Source organism: Talaromyces marneffei, chromosome 6 (genome assembly GCF_009556855.1).
Source record: "Talaromyces marneffei chromosome 6, complete sequence".
NCBI lineage: Eukaryota > Fungi > Ascomycota > Eurotiomycetes > Eurotiales > Trichocomaceae > Talaromyces > Talaromyces marneffei.
Genome location: NC_072353.1, coordinates 1,956,483 through 1,979,041, shown reverse-complemented (window position 1 = coordinate 1,979,041; position 22,559 = coordinate 1,956,483). Strand labels below are relative to the sequence as shown.

At 47.1% G+C, this 22,559-nt stretch overlaps 7 protein-coding genes and 1 pseudogene across 8 annotated transcripts; 5 read left to right on the top strand and 3 right to left on the bottom strand.

The window, feature by feature from the left end:
* Window positions 1-491: 491 nt before the first annotated feature.
* Window positions 492-1,890, bottom strand: EYB26_008221 (uncharacterized protein; the record flags this gene model as incomplete). Its single annotated transcript, XM_054267477.1, has 3 exons — window positions 492-546; window positions 605-1,452; window positions 1,510-1,890. The coding sequence occupies 3 exons, from the start codon at window positions 1,888-1,890 to the stop codon at window positions 492-494; spliced, it is 1,284 nt and encodes a 427-aa protein (XP_054123452.1).
* A 1,264-nt stretch (window positions 1,891-3,154) lies between these two features.
* On the bottom strand, window positions 3,155-6,142 carry EYB26_008220 (uncharacterized protein; the record flags this gene model as incomplete). Its single annotated transcript, XM_054267476.1, has 7 exons — window positions 3,155-3,174; window positions 3,234-3,496; window positions 3,551-3,612; window positions 3,663-5,402; window positions 5,454-5,822; window positions 5,879-5,977; window positions 6,035-6,142. The coding sequence occupies 7 exons, from the start codon at window positions 6,140-6,142 to the stop codon at window positions 3,155-3,157; spliced, it is 2,661 nt and encodes an 886-aa protein (XP_054123451.1).
* A 1,076-nt stretch (window positions 6,143-7,218) lies between these two features.
* On the bottom strand, window positions 7,219-10,188 carry EYB26_008219 (uncharacterized protein; the record flags this gene model as incomplete). The annotated part of the gene is made up of 2 exons (XM_054267475.1): window positions 7,219-7,401; window positions 7,462-10,188. 2 exons carry the CDS (start codon window positions 10,186-10,188, stop codon window positions 7,219-7,221), a joined length of 2,910 nt encoding a protein of 969 aa, XP_054123450.1.
* Window positions 10,189-11,002: 814 nt separating this feature from the next.
* On the top strand, window positions 11,003-11,105 carry EYB26_008218 (annotated as a pseudogene). Its single transcript has one exon. The product of its transcript is annotated as a tRNA-OTHER (tRNA).
* A 453-nt stretch (window positions 11,106-11,558) lies between these two features.
* Window positions 11,559-12,099, top strand: EYB26_008217 (uncharacterized protein; the record flags this gene model as incomplete). Its single annotated transcript, XM_054267474.1, has 2 exons — window positions 11,559-11,738; window positions 11,791-12,099. The coding sequence occupies 2 exons, from the start codon at window positions 11,559-11,561 to the stop codon at window positions 12,097-12,099; spliced, it is 489 nt and encodes a 162-aa protein (XP_054123449.1).
* Window positions 12,100-13,082: 983 nt separating this feature from the next.
* EYB26_008216 (uncharacterized protein) lies at window positions 13,083-16,860 on the top strand (the record flags this gene model as incomplete). The annotated part of the gene is made up of 3 exons (XM_054267473.1): window positions 13,083-15,055; window positions 15,126-16,134; window positions 16,189-16,860. 3 exons carry the CDS (start codon window positions 13,083-13,085, stop codon window positions 16,858-16,860), a joined length of 3,654 nt encoding a protein of 1,217 aa, XP_054123448.1.
* A 968-nt stretch (window positions 16,861-17,828) lies between these two features.
* On the top strand, window positions 17,829-20,295 carry EYB26_008215 (uncharacterized protein; the record flags this gene model as incomplete). The annotated part of the gene is made up of 4 exons (XM_054267472.1): window positions 17,829-19,220; window positions 19,274-19,348; window positions 19,403-20,034; window positions 20,148-20,295. The coding sequence occupies 4 exons, from the start codon at window positions 17,829-17,831 to the stop codon at window positions 20,293-20,295; spliced, it is 2,247 nt and encodes a 748-aa protein (XP_054123447.1).
* Window positions 20,296-21,120: 825 nt separating this feature from the next.
* On the top strand, window positions 21,121-22,476 carry EYB26_008214 (uncharacterized protein; the record flags this gene model as incomplete). The annotated part of the gene is made up of 3 exons (XM_054267471.1): window positions 21,121-21,237; window positions 21,302-21,427; window positions 21,481-22,476. The coding sequence occupies 3 exons, from the start codon at window positions 21,121-21,123 to the stop codon at window positions 22,474-22,476; spliced, it is 1,239 nt and encodes a 412-aa protein (XP_054123446.1).
* Between the last annotated feature and the right edge of the window lie 83 nt (window positions 22,477-22,559).

Sequence of the window (22,559 nt, the reverse complement as noted above, 5' to 3'; positions counted from 1 at the left end):
TGATTGAGAAAATTGATTTTCGGACTTGTCCGTCTGCAGAGTGCCTGGTGTGGCTCGATTCTGCGTTGACTGAGCTTCTGAAGTAATTGCGGGCTAATCCAAGATTCTTGTTGGGGAAATTGATTTTCCGAACCGGCCACCATCCTCGTCGTCGATTGGCTGTTAGAATAGATACATCTACAGGACGATTGAAGCACTACGATATTGGCAGCAATTTGGTTGAATTAAGATAATGATGCTAATATTCCTTAAATATTAGAAAGATACACCGAAAAAGCCACCCAGTTTGTAAATATAGGTATACACAGGGTTTTCATGATGGAGATTTTTTATCAGCAAAAGGTAGCAACAATTTCACCTCGTTGCAACTGGCTGGACATATTTTTGTGCAAGAATCCGGTCCCATGTCCCAAGAGACTATGGATATCCTTCATCAGCGGACAAGAAAGTTTCCCTATTGTTAGACTCTCATTACCAGAACGAGAATGACTTTATGAAGCGGTATCGTCTGGGTAGACATAGAAAGCAATCGCCAAAATGGCATACCTGTGCAATCTATTAGTCACTCATTCTCAAAGCTTTAGAAGGGAGGAGGTTGACATACATTCCGAGACACAATCCACCCTCTAGATAGTTCGACTTTCCATCCTGGATAAGGAAGATAACCACCAAAGCAGAGATAAAGAAAGAAACTGTTTCGAAGATATGGAAATGCAAAGTCATTTCCACGTTCATAATCCAGCCAAGAATGACCAGGAAGGGAGTAACGAAAAGGGCAATCTGCAGACTGCTTCCAATTGCGACACCAATCGCCAGGTCCATCTTGTTCTTGTAGGACACAACGACGGCAGTAACATGCTCAGCCGCATTACCCACGATGGGAATAAGAACCAAACCGATAAACGTCTTGCTCATGCCGGTCTTTTCAACAATACCCTCAATACTGCCAACAAGATACTCAGCACAGATGGAAACCAAAACTGTGACAATAATCAAAGCAATACCGGCCGCCAATGGGTTTAAAATATGCTCTTCGTGTTCATCTTCAGGTCTAGTCTGCTGGCCTTCGGTGTCGCTGGCAGACGTTTCCTCGAAGAGACTTGCGTGAGTTTTCAGCTGGAAGACCAAGTACATAACATAAAGAAGTAAGAGAATGATAGCAGTGCCACGGGAGAGTAAAAGAATGCTTCTCCTTGAGTCCTCAGGTGCAGTCTGGTACGAATCGGACATGGCTGCGAAAAGCGACGCGGGAATAATTAGGGAGGCCGACGCAACGGCCATCAAGGAAGACATGGTGGAGGCGACGGTAGAGTTGAATTCCTGTTCAGGGAAGCGAAGGCCTCCAACCAAGAAACAGCAGCCGAGAACGAGCAAGATATTCGACAGAATGCTTCCAAGCATACTGGCCTGGACCACACGGATTTGATTGTCTTTCAACGCGATGATGCTCACCTGTAGATGTTCGTTAGCCCTATCCCCGACAATCTGGAAAGTGAATTCGTCACGTACAATTAATTCCACTGCATTTCCAAAAGTCGCATTCATCAACCCGCCCAAGGTCTGTCCCATAGTAGCAGCGAGTTCCTCGGTTGCAAAGCTCAACAATGAAGCCAATGGCATGATGGCAAGGAAGTTCAAGACGAAGACTGTTGCAGCACTCCATTCCAGGACACCAGCGACGATGCCCAATGGCACAAAGACTAGCAGGACATTGACATAGTTACTCGCAAGAGTCAGCCATGTTAGATGCGCAACGAGCGCAGGCCATCTAACCCAGAACCGGGGGTCATCCCGATAAGGCGACTCAGAGTGGTGGTAATCTTCGATATATGTGCGAGGGTGGAGCAGCAACGAGTGCTCATGCACATCAGTTGAACCATTTCTTGTCATGATGCGCTGGGATGTGCCGACTCGGTGAAACTGTCGAAAGATGTTTCTCTGAGAAGAAGTAGATGTAGCTATAGGAAGGACCGGTTATCGCTAAGTCAGCAAGCTATGCCCGAGTGATGCTAATGCAGGGATGTTGGGCAAGATTCAAATCTGAGTCGACTGGTGACAGTCGCAGGTACGGGACATAGAATTGAGGAGGTATTTGGCATGGAATGACGGCCGGTGAGAATAATATAAACAATGATTTAAGAAGGAGAGACGGGTTTTGTGACTGAAGGAATGGCAGCAATAGCAGATGTTGAATATTGATTGCGAATATGGTAGGTAAAGCAATCAAGGTAGGATTGTTGGGGAGAGGAGGGGCGAGTAATATTGCTGCTACTCTTAATAAGGTAGACGTACCTCTGTCTGGACGACTCATTGTTGTCTGGTATGCCTGTTGCTGGTTCGGCGAATGAGAAGCTGGGAACAGTCCGACCAAAGTTTTCCAAGGCTTCCAAACTTTGATACTGCGGATAAATTGCTGTATTTGTCTGTATCAATACTGGTTGTATATATTAATTCGTCAATTGATCAATACGAACTGTTTGAAGAGCGAATAGATCTAGGATGAGGAGACAGAGGATGCGGAGAAGCTGGGTACAGCCACAGGCCAAGCGCGTCAATGCGAATACGTATACCTAGTCCGACTAATGACGATCAAGTGCCGTCGTGATCCGGTGAAATGACCAGGGCTAAACAAGTGCTACTAAGTAGTAAGCAGGTGTATCAAAATGTCACGATCGAAGATGGGGAGCACACAGAGATAAGCCAAGCTTGCTGGCTGCTTGCACAGCCCCAATGTCGAAGCTCTCCCATTGGCGGTGGCGGTGCCAAGCTCTCTGCAAGATATACTGTGCTCCGTAGTACGTAACTACGTAGTAAAAATTACATCATCATATGTACTGCGTACACGATCTTAACATGCCGTTACAATAGCGCACGACATTACACATACAATGTGCATGTACTGATACATAGTTCCCGTAATGCCATGACAATGTGTTCTCTGCTGACTCCTGAGAGTGTAGACTCGCACGTGACACACCAAGCCCTGACCCTGACTGCTAACCCTGACACTCTAATTATTGCGACGATCGCCAAAAAAAAAGGTTCTATGTTCAGAAGCAAATACATTGGTTAAAGGAGCGATAGGCCGAAAAAAGACAACATCAAAAGAATGTGCATGAATTTTGACTTAAACAATTCAAGAGTCCCGTTTTAGCTAGTTTCGACCTTTGAGTCCTGCAAGTTCGTTAGATAAAATCTGCCATGTTGGGCAATAGGTGAAGAAAAGAACATACCTGCAGCATATGCAAGATACCATGTACGTGTAGCTCCGCCATCAATCCAAGTCATGTTGAAGTTCGGCTGGCTGAAAAAGTCATATGCTTTCGCTGGGTCTATGATTGCCTGGTTGGCGTACAAGACCCCCTTCCAGCCACCAGAAGATACAGCAGAAGCTGGTGCACAGGCCCCTTCAGAGAATATGGCATCCCATTCTTGTCTCACGAAAGCTTCATTGCGAGTGTATGCGGATGAAGGTAAGAGGGGGAGCATGTGAATTCTGAGCATCGTCAGTAAAAGTCGGTTGAGTAGAGATGGTAGTAACAGTACTGACCCTTGAATGAACTCGAGATTGGCGCCAAAGTAAGTAGTATGATGTGCCTTGTTTTCAAACAGCTGCATACATTTATTAGCGATCGCCAAGTTAACAGGGCAGGGACACTCACGATCCCAGTCACTTTGTTTCCAATAAAGTTGCTTGGATGATTCGAATTATCACCTTCCATGAGGAAATAGTGTTTCAATGACCGTTTAAGCAGAGCCAGCATTAAATTTCCTCTGGCCTCCATGCTGTTGTCACCAATAGTCTTTCCCCACATCTTCACGGCGTATGCAAACATGGCATCTTCTGATGTGGACTCTTGATCCTTGCCATCAGCCGATTCAAACAGCCCCTTGGCCCATGAATGTCCGTGGTACCAATCGAAGGCTCGTGAAAAAGGGAATGAAGGATCGTTGGATGCGGGATTGCCCGCATCACGAACCAGCATGTTCACCCATGCTTTGTTATCATCAGTAAGCCAGGAGGGATCAAGGGAACCAATAATCGCTGCCGCATGGATAAAGTATCCATAGTGGAAATGATGGTCGTTGTAGCCTGAATTGCCAAAATCTTGATTGAGATCATTTGTCTCATAAGCAGCACTAGACACAACTCCTTTCCATGTATTATCATAAACAAGAGGGAATTGCTGCTCGTTGTTCACAAAGCGCGCAAAAGCCTTCTTGAGACCATCAAACGTGGGTGCAGCCCGGTCTGGGTCGTTGGCCAGTTTATGAACGGCATATACCAGAGTAGCAAATTTGCTCAAGACCTTGCCACTATAGTACATACTGTTCAAGTTACTTTGATGGTCGATGTCGGGTGTCAACTCGATGTCCGCAGCAGAGGAGATCGTCTGCTGAACATCCGATGAGAGGGTATCAACACTGCCAAGAGATGGTGACCAAGGTGCAAAGCCAATATCAATTGGAAGATTGCTTTCAACCATGGTCCACTTATCAGCCGCCACAGCAGACATGTTTCCTTTGGTGGTAGAGCGTAATTGTAGTGGTTGCAATGCAGCCCGTGTTTGTGCATCAAACGACTCGACGTGATGGGGTAAAGCAAATGTCAAAAGCGGTTTATTGGCAGCACTCTGGCCAGCTTTTTCCCAAGTCAATCCATATGTACCAGTGTAGTCACTAACCGCTCCACTGATACTGGCAGATCTAGCGTAGACACCAGCACTTCCATCATACACAGTTTCGCCCGTAAGACCTGCGGGGTTCTTCGCGACTTGTATGATACCAGAGAACCCCATCGGTCCTTTAATTGTAGTACTTGATTCATTGAAGCTGAAAACTGGGTTGAGGCCATCGTCATTGTCAGGCGTGACATAAAACAGCCAGCTCTTGCCATCTGCCAGAGTGACCCGGTACTTGTATGTTCCTTGACCGATCGCACCAACACACACCAAGTCCCGAAATGTGATGCAGCTTTGTACGAGGGGTTGCAGTCCCGTGTAAATGCCCGTCACAAAGCCCATGCCCTGCAGCACGGGGAAAGTAATGCTTTTGCTTGGCTGGTTAGAAGGCCGCAGAATGACATCTACAGAGAGCCCTGTCAACCGGTCGGTGTTCAAAATAGTAGAAGGGCCCAGTTCGCTCGCAGAAAGAATGACAGACTGGAATCCAATGGGATTCAGATAATACTCTACTGGGTTTTCTGGGAGTTGCGCGCTCTGATTGCCATACACTAGTTGATCTATGTCGGTATGAGAGATGGCCAGTCCCCAACTCTGGGCATTACCACTGCCCCTTGGCCATCCCAAAGCATAAGGATGAACGAAGGAATATGTGGTCTGGTTTCCTAGAAGGAAGTTTGTATAAAATTTGTTCGTTTCAATAGGAGCAGTTGTCTCCACCTAATTATATCTCATTAGCGATGAATGCTGACACGACAGGGTACTACCTACAATCCCAACTTTCGGCACAGGGTGGGTGTCCTTTACGGCAATGTTTGTAGGGACAGCGTCTAAGGAGACTGCCTCAAAGACATCTTGTCCATCCATTCTAAAGAGAGGTGCAGCGACTTTGGTGGTAGAAGATCTATGAATGGAATTGCTGCTGCTGTGTGTGTGTCGGCCTGCACCTGATTGATGGACAGTAGAAGTTACGGTGACGGTAACAGTGACTGTTCCTACTAGAGCGGTAGCAAAAGGAGCAAAATGCCTAGTGCCAGGAAATTCGCCAAGCCCTTCTATAGGCTTCTTGATAGTAATGGAGGGGTATGGAAAGGGTTGTAATGATGGATGTCCCTCAGTCTCCAATTGAGATTTGTATTCCTAGGTCTTGTCAGCATCGTGGCAATAGTAACCCTAGAAGTGATGTATCTGCGTACTCCCTTGGTTTGAATATTGAGTAACCTTGCAGTGTTTGGAGGATATAGTGTGGTCAAGCTCGTGGCGCTTCGAATCCCAGATAGTGAGCTTTTTGGTAGCTAAATATCATAATTAGTACATATATTGAAACGCATACATGCAAGAGAGGATCATACCGAATCTGCTGTTCGCGAGGGGGGGAGCTGCGGAAGGCAGTGTATGCCTTGGATGTTTAGAGACCATATTAGTATAGTGTTCAAAATGACAAATAAATAACGATTCATGGTGACGGTTTATGGGGAAAATTTTTCAAAACGAATGGCTTTTTTATGTATAGCAAGTGAGTGGCAGCCTCATTTGGTGTAGACTTTCATCTAGCTGGAGCACATTGAATAAACGAGTCACAAGGTCCTCCTCTTCTTTCTTTAAGGAGCCATAGACTATAAACAGGCAAAGACGCAGTGGTGTACAAAAACAGCCACGTTTGAAACGAGTGTGAAAACGATCAGTTCTAGAACCGATTCAAGAAAGCAATGCATCCGTAGACATATTATATCGAATCGACGTTTGTTGACGAGAAGGACAACGCATGGCCAGCATGTCGTTTGCATTGGATCGACAAAGCACTCACCTGTCGGAGATCAACTAGGATCTGAAGATCGCAAATAAACCAAAGAATGTTCGAAAATGAAACAAGGTCTTGTTCCTGGCCGGATGAAGCAAGAGGGAAACAAGAGAGCAAGCCGAGGACGGAGATGGAGTATGTGTTGCGGCCAATGGGAAGCTCCGCTCCCCACCACTCTCCATACCTGACGATGACTGGCATACCCCGGATAGACTCTTGAGAAATCGTATCTATTAGCGTGAATTGGGGTCTTATGGCTATTATTGAGATCGGCTCTAACAAGAGCAAGGGGTTTTTAGGGTTCTCTGTTTCAGTCGTTGTACAAGTTTACAAGAAGCCGTCCACGGTCCGCTTTCATCCAACCCTGGAGGAAGCATTTCATTCCCAGTTTTTGACTTACGTGGAAGCTCTGGAGCGGTTTCACGTACATTCAATAAGCATGCGACTAGTTGGAGAAGTGCATATGGCCTCGAGACGTGGTTCTTGCTCAGTAAATTCAACGTCAACTTCTGAGAGGCTATGACCCTATCCTATCCCGTGGGTATACAATTATACAATAGAAAAAGCAAGGTCCCAAAAAAATGTATATTCATGTTTCATCTGCAAAGTCTGCCGAGAGTGTTATGAAAGAGGTTTTCCATTGTCCTATGCTAAGTGTGAAGTTGACAAGACTTCCAGTGATATATATACAGAATATGCGACGACAGCCGCCAATGCTTCCAAACCATAGACTGATCACATAAGAGGCCGTTGCATAGGCTTGATAATGCCTTGCTTGATAAGTACACGAGGTTTGGTAGCCTCGTGGAAAGTGTCCGAGGTAGACCATTCAGGGCCAATGGGCTGACGAAGGGACCTCTCATATTGCTGTCTGGTCTCGAAAGGATGCGGGAGTTGGGTGGCCATGTATTTCACGTTCTAGACGAATATTGTTAGTTTCTTTCAGAAATAGCACGAAAAGCAAGAGATGTAGCATACCTTCTTCATTCGCTTCTCATTGATGATGACATGTCCAAGTCTCGCATCTTTACGCTGTTCAGGTTTGATACCCTCGACTTTGGTAAGGAATTTCTTCTGGCGCTTTTGCTGCTTCTTGCTGATACCAGCACCAGTCCAGCTGCCCCATCCCGGTAGAGTGTTATCGATGACTTTGTCACCTTCTTCCTCGATAGTTTCCTGTTTTTCACGTTCAAAGTCTGCCACAACATCGTCTCCAGCAAACGCTCTCTTCACAAGATCGTGGTTTGTAAATAAGACTGGGACATTCTCGTCGTCGCTGTCGCTCCCGGACTCGTTATCTTGAGTGCTGATATGATACTTCAGGCTGCTGGCTTTCTGTGGTTTTTGTCCGCTCGAGACTTTGCTGGCATTGCTAACAGCTGCCTGTTCCTGATCACCAACAGAAATATTTATACTCTCGTCAGCATCATTGGTTTGACGTTTCCTGTTTGCCCTAGTATTCTGTACTAGCCAGGGATTTTCAATTTCCTTGTCCGAGTCTTCCATAGCCGGCCGATATTCACTCGCTTTTGCGGATTTGGTGTCGACGCTTCTCTTTGTTTTGCTGCTTCCTTTGTTGTAACTGTTGGAACCATGTTCCGGGGCGCTTGTGGCTTCATTGCCAGGTTCTTCGTCCTCTGAAGCAACGGTCTCTTCAAACTCGTTCTTGCTGCGGGATGCAGCTAAAGTCTGTTTTTCCGCTGGTTTAGAGCCGCCGAATTTCATTCGGCCTCCCTCTTCCTCTTCGGATTCATCTTCATCTCCTCCATTAATTTCACGGCGTAGTTTTCGAATCTCTTCATCATTCTGTTGTTTGCGTCCTGCTTCCGCTTTTTGCATGAAACTCATACCCATCAATTTCGAATGTGGCCGAGTCGATTCCGAATCGTCCAGACCTATAAGGGCATCCAAATCTTTATTCAAGATTCGCGCCTCGGCGTCAGAATCGGCCTCTTCATCCCACTCGTCGTGGTTATCTTCCGATTCTGAGCTTGATGACCCAAGATAGTCATCACCATCTGCCTTGACGTTTCGTCCTTCAATTCGTTTTTGCAACTCCACGTCCCTCCTGGCCATGTCATGCATACTGGAACGGGCATCTTCGTCCCATGCGGTACGCCCGGTCTCTTTCATACTCTTTGCCCATTTGCTGTCCCTGTGTTTGGTGCTCATTCTGGCCTCTGCTCGACGACGGTCGTAAAGTTCCCGTTCTTGTTCGTCAGGGTCGATGCCGGCATCTATTAAAGCCTGTCTCTCCACTTCTTCCAACTTTTCGCGCTCCTTTCGATGAACACGGCGGTATGATTTACTCTTGATCTTCTTGATCCTCTTTGCTCGTACTTCTTCACGGAACAGAAGGTCACGGCGTTTGCGAAGCTCTATATTTCGGGCGCGGACTTCCTCAAGTGACATTTTTCGGGTTTCCAACTCCTCGGCGGCCTGGAACTGCTTCTCAGCAGTCTTCTCGTCAGTTGCTAGACCACTTTCAACAAGAATTGACTTGATTGTGCTTTCGAGGTCTGTCTTCGGTTCAACTGGCCCAAGTCTCGCGACTTGCTGCTCATGAGGGTCAGGAAGGGGAAACGATATGTGTTCGGCCTCTCTGTTCGCTTTCACTGTATCTATCCACCGGTTCAACGTCTCCTTGCTCTTTTCGTAGGCTGCTGTTCGATCTATTTTATCTTGTTGTCTTTTAGCCAAAGGTGCAGTCAGCTTTCCCGGAGCGCTTGATTTGGCGCCCTGGCCCGTAGTAGTTGAGCTCAAATGTTTCAAGGACCCTTTAAGTCGCGAATCCGTTACGGAGGATAAGAGATCAGACACGTTCAATTTTCGAGTGGAGGTCAATCCATATTCTGTTGGAGCACCATTCTCTTGGCCCTTGATTTTTCGTTGTTGGGATGTAGTTCCGGCGTTGCTGGTTCCCAGGGAGCTCACGAAATCCTGAAGCTTGGAAAGCCCATCCTCTTTCTCGTCGACCTCGTCGTCAGACATAGAAATATCAGTATCCTCGCTTTCATCCTCATCGCTGCTTCCGTCTGAGACGCTATCGGAACCAGACTCATCCGATAACTCATCCACTGGCTGTCGCTTTTTAGGCTTTTTGGAGGTTTTGGATGTGGCCTTGCCATTCTCATCCTCATCCTCCCCACCATTCATGTCCCAAGCGGTAGCCAAGTCCACTGCATCTTCTCCTAAATCATCGTCATAGTCTTCTTGGTCGGACTCGAAATCGGAACCAGAACCCTCGGAGAGATCGATTTTCTGACGCTTGACAGTTTTAGGCTTCCGTTCGGATTTGGCGTTCGACTTGGAAGAGCTTCCCCGGAATGTGAAATCTTCAAAACGCTCTTCATCACTCTCACCAAGGGCCTCATCACTGTCAATGTCACTGTCGTCCTCGCTATCGACTTGCCCTATTTTCCATTCATGACCTTCACTATCGCTTCCGTAGTCTCCTTCCGATGCGCCATCTTCGTCCGTTCTGCGACGCTTCGTATCCGGCTCGTCCTCGTCCTCGTCATTTCGCCGACGTTTGGGGAAATCTTCAACTTCACCCAACCGATGAGCTCGAACTTTTGTCTGTGTCGGGAATTCGTGTTCCGCAATGGCAAGCGCATTCAAGCCTTTGCTTCGCTTCCTCTGTGTTTTCGGTTTCGGGGCATCATCATTGCGTGACTTCAAAATATTTGATTTTCTGCCCGTCATGATTGCGATCGGTTGTTGGAATGACCACAAGGAAAAAGATCTCAGGTAGAAATAATTTGTTGTTTCCAGATTGATGTGGGGCCGACAACTTATTTTTTTTTCCTGCAAGTCCGACACCTCCGATTTTGATTGGCGGAGCCGCTTCTCCAGTGTACTCCGATGTTAACTAACTATTTATTCTTGAAAATATTAACTCACACGATTGCATTTTTAAGATTTAAAATGGCAAAATGAGCCTAGGAGGATAGCATCATTCGTCCAGGACAGTGACAAAAAACCCCATAGCGTAACCATACCTTCTAGCCAGATAATCGCAAGTATTTACCTCAGTACCTCACCTAACCCCAAGCCCTGCCTTCGGTTTCGACATTCTAGTCGGGCAAAGACACGAGGTTTCACGACACCAAGGAATCCCCCAAGAGCGGGTTGTTCTTTGAGTTTCATGTCTTAGCACGTCAAATAAATTGTCATACCATACGTTTTACCCTGATATAGAACTCGGTCATATCAAAATAGGGGATCTATCAATCGATAGAATGTTCGATACACAGATCGCTGTGGGGACAACAATTAATTTTTCTTTGTGCCTGTCGACAAGAATGACTTTGGCTCTGAAACTGTAATTTTACCAATCTTACATTCCTGCACATCCGACACGGCGTGTTTTGATTGGCCGAGATAAATCAACAGAACATAAGAGGGCTATTTAACCACTTTTCTTAAATCCAGCTTATCAGAATTTGCCACAGACTAAGTCATTTCGTCCAATCAATCTGTGAATCGAATGTCAAATATTGGATGTCAATATATGACCGCCCCTATAGCTCAGTGGTAGAGCGTTGCACTCGTACCGCGGTATTATTACATATATAATACACGATATGCAAAGGTCCATTGTTCGATCCAGTGTCGGGGCAGTATTTTTTTCCTTTTTGTCTCCTTTTTGCAGGAGTTAGTAGTTAGTTCATTATTTTTTCCCTTTTTAAGATCATGAACATACACTACGTAGCTAGATTGTGTGTCTTATCTGTTCTTTCTCAGTTGGCGATCTATTTGGAGAAAACCGTGGAGCAACTCTACATCTCGTATGAACTACGGAGTTGGTTGAACGATATTCGAGAATTAATAACGTGCGTGGATTTAGGAAATTACTTGTGCATAAATGTATAAAACGAAATACGATTCGGCGCTAAGAAGGTGGGTATTCCACTACTTTTTATTCTGCCGGGCGGAAAGGGCAGCTGCAGGTCAGTCTCCTGGACCATGGTCTTGGCACGGATATCAACTTTTTGTTGCTTAGAGACCAGAAAAGAAATCCTCTGGATAGCACGCCAATCCGGCATCAATCATATATTACTCAGGCGTGCGAAATGAAGCCGTCTCAGCCATTGATGGCGCGGTTGCGCCTGACTACAAAACAAGTTAATCGAGGTTACTACAAGGGTAACCGAACGGGATCAATGGGTTTCTTCCTGAAGACCGGCACATATATCATCGACCCGAGCAAATTGCGTACATACGTTGTCCCCGAGAACTTGGACAGTTTCAAGGTTAGATAATTGCTTAGTTCTATACTGTGCTTTTATGCTTACATTACACAAGCTCACTCCTTTTGTTACGAAATCATTCCTCCCAACACGAACAAAGTACACCACCGAAGAAGACCGAAACGGCTTGACGATATCCAAGGACCGCGCATTTAACGGAGAAGATTATTTGGATCTATGGGAGAAGCTCAATCCTCGAGAGCACGATGACTGGTCAAACAAATGGAGATTGAAACGGGCCAACCTCAAGGCCAAGGCCGAGGCTGACTTGGAGAAGGTGATCAAGTTGGATGAGAAGAACAAGAAAAAGAGGAAGCTCAAGGGTGGGCGCACCCTAGCCCAACTGAAAAAGCAAGGACTATAGTCTGCTCAATCTCCGTCTGGACGACTGGTGAAGCGACGGGGATTGGTTTCAGAAGTCGTCTGTATTCTATATGCGGACATGTGTGGCCCGCCCGGCATACTGGCCGGCAGCTGGATTGGCGTTCAGGGATCGTGGATTGCATTGGCAAATCGATTTAAAGCATGTACCTTACATAAATTAGAAGAACAATGGGTTGATATTCAAATAGTATGTTTCAACTTGAGTGGAGAGGAAGAGGTAAAGGGATCAAGCGAAGAGAATTCGAACGAGGATAACAAATCTAAGGGTGACAGGGGCAGGATAAAGTAGGGATTGTGTTCTAAAGTAACGCTAAAGATAACTTGAAATGATTCCTATTTTGATAGGTCTCGGTAATCTCTCGTGTCGCCCATCTGCATGCGAGAACTTTCAAGGCATGTATGAATGGAGTGAACGGGTCATTTAGCATGCAGAAGTAATAATTTAGAGACGATATCCCTGGATCAGTTGATATATCCTGCCTGCTAGGCCGAAAACCAACCCTACAAGAAAGACATTGATATATCCATACCCTTATGTAGCTGCGAGATGGATCGACTATATCTGCAGTCATCTAACTTGTATTGTAAACAAAGTAAATGCTTGTGACTCTATTGTATCACTTCATCTATTCTGAATATTCTCGACACTATCTGTAAGACATTACTAATGTGTTGTGGCAAAGAAAGTAAGTTGATGTCGGCGTGCTCGGGAGGGCGGCCACCCTAAGCAAAGCCCGCGAAGATAAGGGTTAGGCATAATCTCACCACGAGACTAGGCTCTAGCCTATGACATAGCTTCTCACCTCTAACTTCTCGTCCGTAAACATCGCATCCTCCACCTTTCACCTTCGTGATCATCAAAATGCTCGCCCCCATCTTCTAGAGCGATGAATCAAAATATTGACATCATCAGCTTGGAGTTGCTAATCTCAAGGTAGTTTCGTCCTGTCGATCCGAACAGCCATGTTCCAATCGTTTACTGGGAATTCTCGCCGGCCCAGGCAAGTGAACCTCTCCGGCCGCAACGTCAACCCGTTTGCTTCGTCTCCAGCATCCGGCCGACAAACACCGCATGGCTACGGCGCCCAGAATACACTTGCTATTGCGCAACAGGAGCGATTAATAAGACAACAGGAAAGAGACCGGCTCAACTCGGCTCGTCTTTTGCAGAGAACATGGCGGGGCTATCTGAGCAGAAGAGCAGCTCGCAACGCCTGGAGAATGGACTGGGATACGAACGAACAAACAAGAACTGGAACAAAAATAAGTTTTGAGAATGGTGATGTCGATCAAATCCAAAAGGCGGCTGCGTACCCGTCCCTGGACCAGTGTCGGATACAACTTAGACTTTTGTTGCAGTTCTTTGAAGCTTCCAACGATAGCGACGCCTTACGCCTCCTTTATCTCTCGAATGCTCTCAGAAAAACGTTGGAGGAAGTGTCTACAATGTCAGATGAAGAAGGATGGACATCACTCCTTGCCCGCCTAGCGAAAATAACGTTAAGGCTCACGCTGAAGTTGGCTTCTCCAACCAGGCAGTCAAGTCTACCCGGCGACTTGCTGTTGCGATCACTCTGCTTCTTGATCGATCTCGTCCCGAGACAGATGGCTAGACTTGCTGAAGATTACTACACCGTGATGACGACGTTGACCATAGATGTTCACACGCTGTCGAAGAAACTAGGATTTTCAACCGATCAACTGGTCACCACCACACTCGCCCTGTTACAGCCCATTACGGCAGACACGTCGAACGCTTATGAATGGTTCGCTCGCAAGTACCTTACGATACCTGATCTCGGCAGTCATCTTGACCAGCTAGATATGATAGCATCCAGGATCAACTACAGACTTCTGGCTAAATCGCTGGACTCTTATGCACAAGGAACCACTGGGAGACAACTAAATAATGAGGATTTAGAATCTCGCTCGTGGCTCTTGGCGTATTTCATTTACTTCCGTCGGTCTGCAGTCAGCGGGAGCTCAGTGGAAGAAGCCCCAGAGCCTGAGTTTGTTAAAGTTGTCTCTAATCTGCTGAACTCGGTCGCTTTGTTTTTGTCGAGGCGTCTTGAACCGGAAGACTCCCTCGACAATGACGAAGCGCAACAGCCCCCACTACACCCCTTTATCGAGGAGCAAATCAGCAGTCTTGTGAACCAGAGTAGCATCACCGGCTTACTGTACAAAGTTAGACCCAGTGAAGCACCAAAGGATCTCAACGAGTCCTGTTCTTTCATTTCAGAAGATGCGAAAGCTTTGGCTTCGTACGCTTTGACGCTTCTGAGAGTTTTTCCTCGACGTGGAGACGATATTCGCATGTGGCTTTACCTAGGATCTACCACTTCTTTGAGCTCGTCTACATCACAGCCGGGTGTTAGATTGCCCGCGATCAAATACTTCTGGAGATTGAGCAGCGCAACTGATCTATTTGCCAAGATCAGCCGTGACTCGAACGGAGTCCTTCCTTTGCTACGTCCACCATCCGGCGATGCGACAAGCAATATACAGCGTGAACAGGACTGGACGATCATCCTATTGTTTTTGGAATTGTATACCTTCTTGTTGAAGGTTATGGATGATGAGGAGTTCTTTTCCAATGATTCAGTATTAACGGGGGTCAACACAACATCTTCCTGGACGCGGGAAAGCGCCTTGTCGTTAAAAGATGTGAAATTCTTGACGCTTTTTCTCAAAAATCTTGGGTTTACATTGTACTGGAACGCGGCTGATCTCAACGAGACACAAGATGTCGAAAGCACTGGTCCTAGTATTATGAAATACTTTTCACCTTCCAGTAATCAAAACGAGCCCTTGCCAAGTGTGCGTGAATTGGAACAGAGGAATAAGGAAAAGGGCTTACCTGGAGTCACTGGAATTCCACTTGATTACTTCAAGGGCTTAGTCACTGGGCTCTTGAGAATGATACACGAGCGAGAGTGAGTCTTTCCTTTGGGTTTATTATCGATGTTCGTCAATGGCAGGGTCAAGCTAACATGTGATTAATAGTTCTCGCCGCAAATTTCTCCCGGAGGGCTACTGGCTAATGACGTCGCGTTTCGATATGGAAGGATTTATCTCTGCAGTTGTTGCTGAAGAGGAAAACCGACACCAACTTCAAGAGGATGAGGAGAATGAGGATAGTAATTATGTGGACGAAATGCCATCGCAATCGCTCGGATTGATCGGTACAGGACGAGCCCAACAGGCACGACGAATTGAAGCTTTCCGGCGTCATCAACAACAAGCAGCTCGACGAAAACAACTGGAGGCACTTGCACCGAGACTTGAAATTTTGAGAAATATGCCATTCTTCATTCCGTTTGCTACACGAGTCCAAATCTTCCGTGAATTTATCTATCGTGATCAGATGCGACGAAGACAAGGGTTCATTGATCCCGATTCCTGGCGTATGTCGGTCTCGGCTGCGTCTATGGGTCGATTGCTTGACGGCAATGCCGCAGCAAGAGATATACTAAGTCGTCATCATGCGAGCATTCATCGTGAAAGTGTTTTCGAAGATGCATTTGATCAATTCTACGAGCTTGGGGAAGGCCTCAAAGAGCCAATCCAGATTAGCTTCATCGACAAGTTTGGTACCACGGAGGCCGGAATCGATGGGGGTGGAGTGACCAAGGAGTTTCTGACAAGCATTACGAACGAAGCATTTATGCCCTCAAACGGCCTTGATCTGTTCGTTGAAAACGACCAGAATCTACTTTACCCTAATCCAACTGCGGTGGAGCAACGCAAGGAAATCTTACGACAGATAGGCTGCACAGAAGGCAGTCCTCAATTTGTGGATGGCGTGCGAGATCTACTCAAGCGCTACGAATTTCTCGGCCGCGTGGTTGGAAAGTGTCTCTACGAAGGCATCCTTGTTGACGTTCACTTTGCAGGCTTCTTTCTTCTCAAATGGGCCTTGACTGGCGGCTCGACATCTGCTCGACGGGAATCGGCGTATAGGGCCAATTTAAATGATCTCAGAGATCTAGATGAGGGGTTATATCAGGGATTGGTAAGTTCACGTCGCTCGCGTTGCTTATAATCGTAATACTAACATTGATTACAGCTTCAACTGAAGAATTACCCTGGTGACGTTGAAGACTTCTCTTTGAATTTCACGGTCACCGACACAATTCCTATTCCTGGTTCGAAACCTCGCATCATTACGAAAGACTTGAAGCCTGGAGGTGCCAACATTGCCGTCACTAACCAGAATCGACTTGTCTACATATCCTACATTGCTCGCCATAGGCTTCAGAACCAGCCCGCTCCACAGACAAACGCTTTCCTCAAAGGACTCGGTGAAATAATTCAGCCTTCGTGGCTATCCATGTTCAACCAGTCAGAACTACAGACACTTGTTGGTGGGGATGCTGGTGAGATCGATGTCGCCGACCTCAGACGCAACACGCTGTACGGTGGTGTGTATGTGATTGGCGACGACAACCAAGAACATCCCACCATTCAGCTTTTCTGGCAAGTTATGCAAGAACTGTCTAATGAGGAGCGCCAGAAAGTGCTGAAATTTGTGACTTCGACTCCACGCGCGCCTCTACTAGGATTCAGCCATTTGAATCCTCGGTTCAGCATCCGAGATTCCAGCGACGACCAGGATAGACTTCCAAGCACAAGCACCTGTGTGAATTTGTTGAAGCTCCCCCGTTACTCCAATGCCCATACGCTGCGGCAGAAACTTCTTTATGCCGTCAACTCTGGGGCTGGATTTGACTTGAGTTGAGATTCTTTTCTTTATTTCTGTTCATTGTTAGCTAAGACCGGGATGCTTCAGAGCATTTGTTGCATAGCTTAGGCGCTTGATATATCCCGCTTCTGTGTTTCATATTTCCTTATCAGCATCTGTCATGATTCCTGAGAGGATTCTTATATTTGATGCCTTGAGCCATGCCTGTCTGTCTAAGAGATAGAGTGAATGAAGACGAACGATGCCTCCATATGTTCCATTTTCTTTGTAGATATGGGTTGACCAATCAGAGGGCATGTTCCCGGTGGCGACTCTCCCTCTGGTAAGGCTCCTTCCTCGCTAACCCCCCAAACTCACGTGACCGCAGCCAGGCGCAGAAAAAAAAATTTGTTAGTGAAGAGGTTCCGAGCCTTCCTGATCGGGTTAGCCGCTCACAAATTTCCCTTTCAACCTTTCGACCTTCCTTGGGTCAAAAGAAAAAAAGGCGATTGAATTGATTCCTCCACCACCTGCCACATCCCTCTTTGCTAAGGATTTGGCATCTTTCTTCCCCCTCTTCTCAGTTCTTCTTCTCTTTCATCCCTAAAAAATCAGAAAAAGACAAAAAAAGCGAAAAATCTTTGAAAAATACAGTTTCAACTCCACCTTCAAAGCCGTCACTCTGTGTGTTGTTTGTGTTCAAGAAGCCACTATCGGTTCCTTCCCACAAGCAATCTCTTCGTGATCACCACACCGATTCTCCTCGAGTCCGGTGTGTGTTAACTGTCCTGCTTACGACGCGGTTCTCTTTTTTGCAGGCTCGGCCCTGAGAAAGTTTTACTCTTCGTATCTCGAACAGAGTCAATTTTCTGGATTTCTTCCGCTTTTTTCAAACCTGTACGTCACTACCTCTACGAAAGATACAAAACCCGACGTCGCTAGCACTCCAGCCCCTTAATGCGATTATTCATCGCTAACCTATTTAATTTTATCTTTAATACAGGAACGAATAAAAAATCTTCAATATGTCTGCTGAAGTTGCTACCACCCCCGCCGTTGACAACGCCAACGGCGCTGCCGACTCCAACGGCACCACGGTCAACACCAACGTTGTCCCTGACACCGCTGCCAGCGATGCTGCTACCACTCCCAACCCCAACCAGCCTCACTCTGCTTCTCTTTACGTTGGTGAACTCGACCCCTCCGTGACCGAGGCTATGCTTTTCGAGCTTTTCTCCTCCATCGGACAGGTCGCTTCCATTCGAGTCTGCCGTGACGCTGTTACCCGTCGTTCCCTCGGATATGCCTATGTCAACTACAACAACACGGCCGATGGCGAACGCGCTCTTGAGGATTTGAACTACACCTTGATCAAGGGTCGTCCCTGCCGTATCATGTGGTCTCAGCGTGACCCCGCTTTGCGCAAGACTGGTCAGGGTAACGTATTCATCAAGAACTTGGATACTGCCATCGACAACAAGGCTTTGCACGACACCTTTGCCGCCTTTGGTAACATTCTAAGCTGCAAGGTCGCTCAGGATGAGTTTGGTAACTCCAAAGGCTACGGTTTCGTCCACTACGAGACTGCCGAGGCTGCTAACAACGCCATCAAGCACGTCAACGGTATGTTGCTTAATGACAAGAAGGTGTTTGTCGGTCACCATATCTCCAAGAAGGATCGCCAAAGCAAGTTCGAGGAAATGAAGGCCAACTTCACCAACGTCTACGTCAAGAACATCGACCCTGAGGTCACTGACGAGGAGTTCCGTGAGCTCTTTGGCAAGTTCGGTGACATTACCTCCGCTACCATCAGCCGTGACGACAGTGGAAAGAGCCGTGGATTCGGTTTCGTTAACTATGTTGACCACGAGAATGCCCAGACCGCTGTCGATGACTTGAACGACAAGGACTTCCATGGCCAAAAGCTTTACGTCGGTCGTGCCCAGAAGAAACATGAGCGTGAAGAGGAACTCCGCCGCCAATACGAGGCTGCTCGTCTTGAGAAGGCTTCCAAGTACCAGGGTGTCAACCTTTACGTCAAGAACCTCACAGATGATGTTGACGATGAGAAGTTGCGCGAACTTTTCAGCGCATTCGGTACCATCACTTCTGCCAAGGTCATGCGTGATACTGTCGGTGCTGGTTCCGATTCCGAAAAGGAAGAGACCAAGGAATCTTCCGAGGAGGTTGAGGAGCCCAAGGAGGAAGAAACCAACGCCAAGACTGAAGACGAGGATAAGACTGACGCCAAGAAGTCCGACAAGAAGGTCTTCGGAAAGAGCAAGGGTTTCGGTTTCGTTTGCTTCTCTAGCCCGGATGAAGCCTCCAAGGCCGTCACTGAGATGAACCAGAGAATGGTCAACGGCAAGCCTCTTTACGTTGCTCTCGCTCAGCGCAAGGATGTCCGCAAGAGCCAGGTAAGTTCCTATGTATGTCCATGTATTTCTAAGCTGCTACTAACACCGTAAAGCTCGAAGCAAGCATCCAGGCTCGTAACACCATCAGACAGCAGCAGGCTGCCGCTGCCGCTGGAATGCCTCAACCTGTAAGTCAGATGATCGATCGCGACGATTGGTTTGATACTAATAAATCCCCACAGTACATGCAACCCGCTGTCTTCTATGGACCTGGCCAGCAAGGTTTCCTTCCCGGCAACGCTGGCCAGCGTGGAATGGCTTTCGCTCCTCAACCCGGTATGGTGATGGCTGGTATCCCCGGTGGACGACCAGGACAGTACCCTGGCGGTTTCCCTCAACAAGGTGGTCGCGGTATTGCTGGACCCAACCAAATTCCTCAGAACTTCGGCCAAGGTATCCCTATTGGAGCCATGCAGGCTGGTCCTGGAGGCATTCCTAACGGCATGGCCTACCCTCAGATGGCACAGGTTCAGTTCGGTCGTGGTGCTGGCGGTCGTGGACAAGTTCCTCAAGGCATTCCTCCCAACGTTGGCGGTCCTCGTGGTGGTCCCGGCTTTGGCCAGGGTCGCGGTGGCATGCCTCCCCGACCTGGACCAGGAGGTCGTGGTCAGAACGTCCCAGCTGGAGCTCCTGCAGCCCCAGAGGGAACACCTGGCACTCTTACCCTACAAGCTTTGACCGCAGCCCCTCCTCAACAGCAGAAGCAGATGCTCGGTGAGGCTTTGTACCCTAAGATCCAGGCTCAGCAGCCTGAGCTTGCTGGCAAGATCACTGGTATGCTGCTTGAGATGGACAACGCTGAACTTCTTGGCCTGTAAGTTTTGTTCTCTGTCTTCACCCCCCCCCCCCTCTTTTTCCTTTCTCCTTTTCTTTTTTTTTTCTCTCTAAAAGATTCTTTGATCGAATGTATACTAATATTTCTTCTAGCATCGATGATGAGTCTGCTCTACGCGCCAAGGTTGACGAAGCTCTCCACGTTTATGACGAATACATGAAGAACAAGGGCTCCGATGAGCCCGCTGATGCAAAGCCTAAGGAAGCTGCCAAAGAGGGTTCCGAGGAGAACAAGTCATAATCTTACCCTTCACCAGTAGGTGACTATGCGAGTGGCTCCATTCTTACCTTGAAGGCTCTCAAGATTTGACCTCATGTTATTATTTACGATCATGCTTTTTCCTTTTTTCCTCCTCTTATTTCTTTTAGTATGACTTTTCCCTTTGACCTTTTTTTTTTTTTTTCTTTTTTCTTTTTTCTGATATCCCCGGCTTCTCGGTAAAAGTTTCTCTTTTTGCAGTTAGGTCATCATTCCATCTGAATTTGTGTGTGGTGTGGTGCGTTATGGGTGTGATTAGGGAAATTGTATCCTTATTTATCTCAGACTGTTCTTACCCTTGTTATTTTATTCCAGGATAATTAGGCTCGAATATGAGAAATAGGGGATGTGTTTTATTTGAACAGGAACTGGAAGATATTGTCTTTTGATTATGAGTTAGATGTGGACTGGGGGTATTTTGCTTCACGTTCCTTTGCGTTCCTTTGCAATGGAAATCCATGTTCTGTCCTCTGCTAGACACTTCTTTTCATCAATTTGTTAGTATTTACTGACGGCTCCAAGAGTGTGCGCACTCTTGAAGATGGCACCTGTAGATTGTTCCCAAGCAGGCCGTGGCTCTGCTTAGCTTTAGGGCTGCATTATCTATCTTATCGATAACAAGGATAAGAAATGGATAAGTCTCCGGCAGACTGGAGTGATCTTGACCAAGACCAACAACAACTTATTCTTCACGAGTTCGACAATTGTTGATGATTATATACATTTCCACACTCAAATAAGTCGTTGATCATAATAATCTGAAACATAGACCTTCAACTAGCAGTCTAGCGCCAGCATAACCGATCAATGGCCCTGGCCGCTCCCCGCAAACAACTCCGACATCTCCAACATCTCCAACACAGACGTCAACAATCCCACGCCTTCTCAACCAATCGAAAGCACAATGCAGACTTTACTCATGCGGTTGGTTAACTTTAGTCTCTACATTATTTTCTATTTATCATACTGACACGGAGGCATCAAACAGGTAATTGGCGGCGGAGTCGTCGGTCTCGCGATTGCCCGCCAACTCGCCGCACGAGAAGGCACGAGCACGATCTTACTTGAGAAACATGACGCTGTAGGCACGGAAACGAGTAGTCGAAATTCAGAGGTATGCTTCCATCGCCCACTCCCTTGCACTATATCTAGACTGACAGAATACAGGTCATCCATGCAGGCATATACTACCCCGCCGACTCCCTCAAAACCCGCCTTTGCATCTCCGGCAAAAACAAACTCTACGCCTACTGCGCCGAAAAACAAATCCCACACAGGAACACAAAGAAATGGGTCGTGGCCCAGAACGATGTTGAATGGCAGGCATGTCTGAATGTGCACGAACACGCACAGAAAATCGGCGTCCCGACTCGGTTCGTCAGTCAAGAAGAAGCGGCGCGCATAGAGCCCGATGTGCGGGCTGAGGCCGGGATAGTTGAGTCCCCCACAACGGGAATAGTGGATGTTCATTCATTGATGGCCTCCCTTGAAGGCGATTTTGAGAATTTGGGAGGTGATATTGCTTTCCAGACGGAGGTTACACGTATTGAGCCGATTGATAGTGGGAAGGGTGGATATGAGATTTTTGCCTCATCGCCGGGCGAAAATGGTGAAGAATCATCGATAACGGCAGAAACAATTATCAACTCCGCGGGCCTCTACGCCTGTCATATAAACAACATGATCCTCCCACCTTCTCGGCATCGACAACCCTTCTACGCCAAGGGGACATATTTCTCCTACGGCGCCTCACGCCCCAAACCATCAACACTAATCTACCCGGCCCCCGTACCCGGTCACGGCGGTCTAGGGACACATTTGACGTTAGACATGGGCAACAGAATCCGTTTCGGGCCAGACGTAGAATGGACCTCCGACCCAACAGACTACAAACCGTCACCGGCACGCCTGGAACAAGCCCTTCCCGAAATTCGACGCTACTTACCTGCCATTGACGTTGATGCTATCGAGATTGATTATTGCGGTATTAGACCAAAACTAGGCCAGGGGAGCGCGAACACGGCGGGCAAAGGGTTTCAGGATTTTGTGATTGTCAAAGAAGATGGGTTTGAAGGGTTTGTGAATTTATTGGGGATTGAGTCTCCTGGGTTGACGAGTTCGTTGGCTATTGGGGAGATGGTGGAGGGGTTGCTGTATCGATAGCCTCCCAGTTTTGAATGAGATATATAGTAAACATAGATGTGTAAATAATGTCATTGAATCTTGTCATAAAGTCATATGTACAA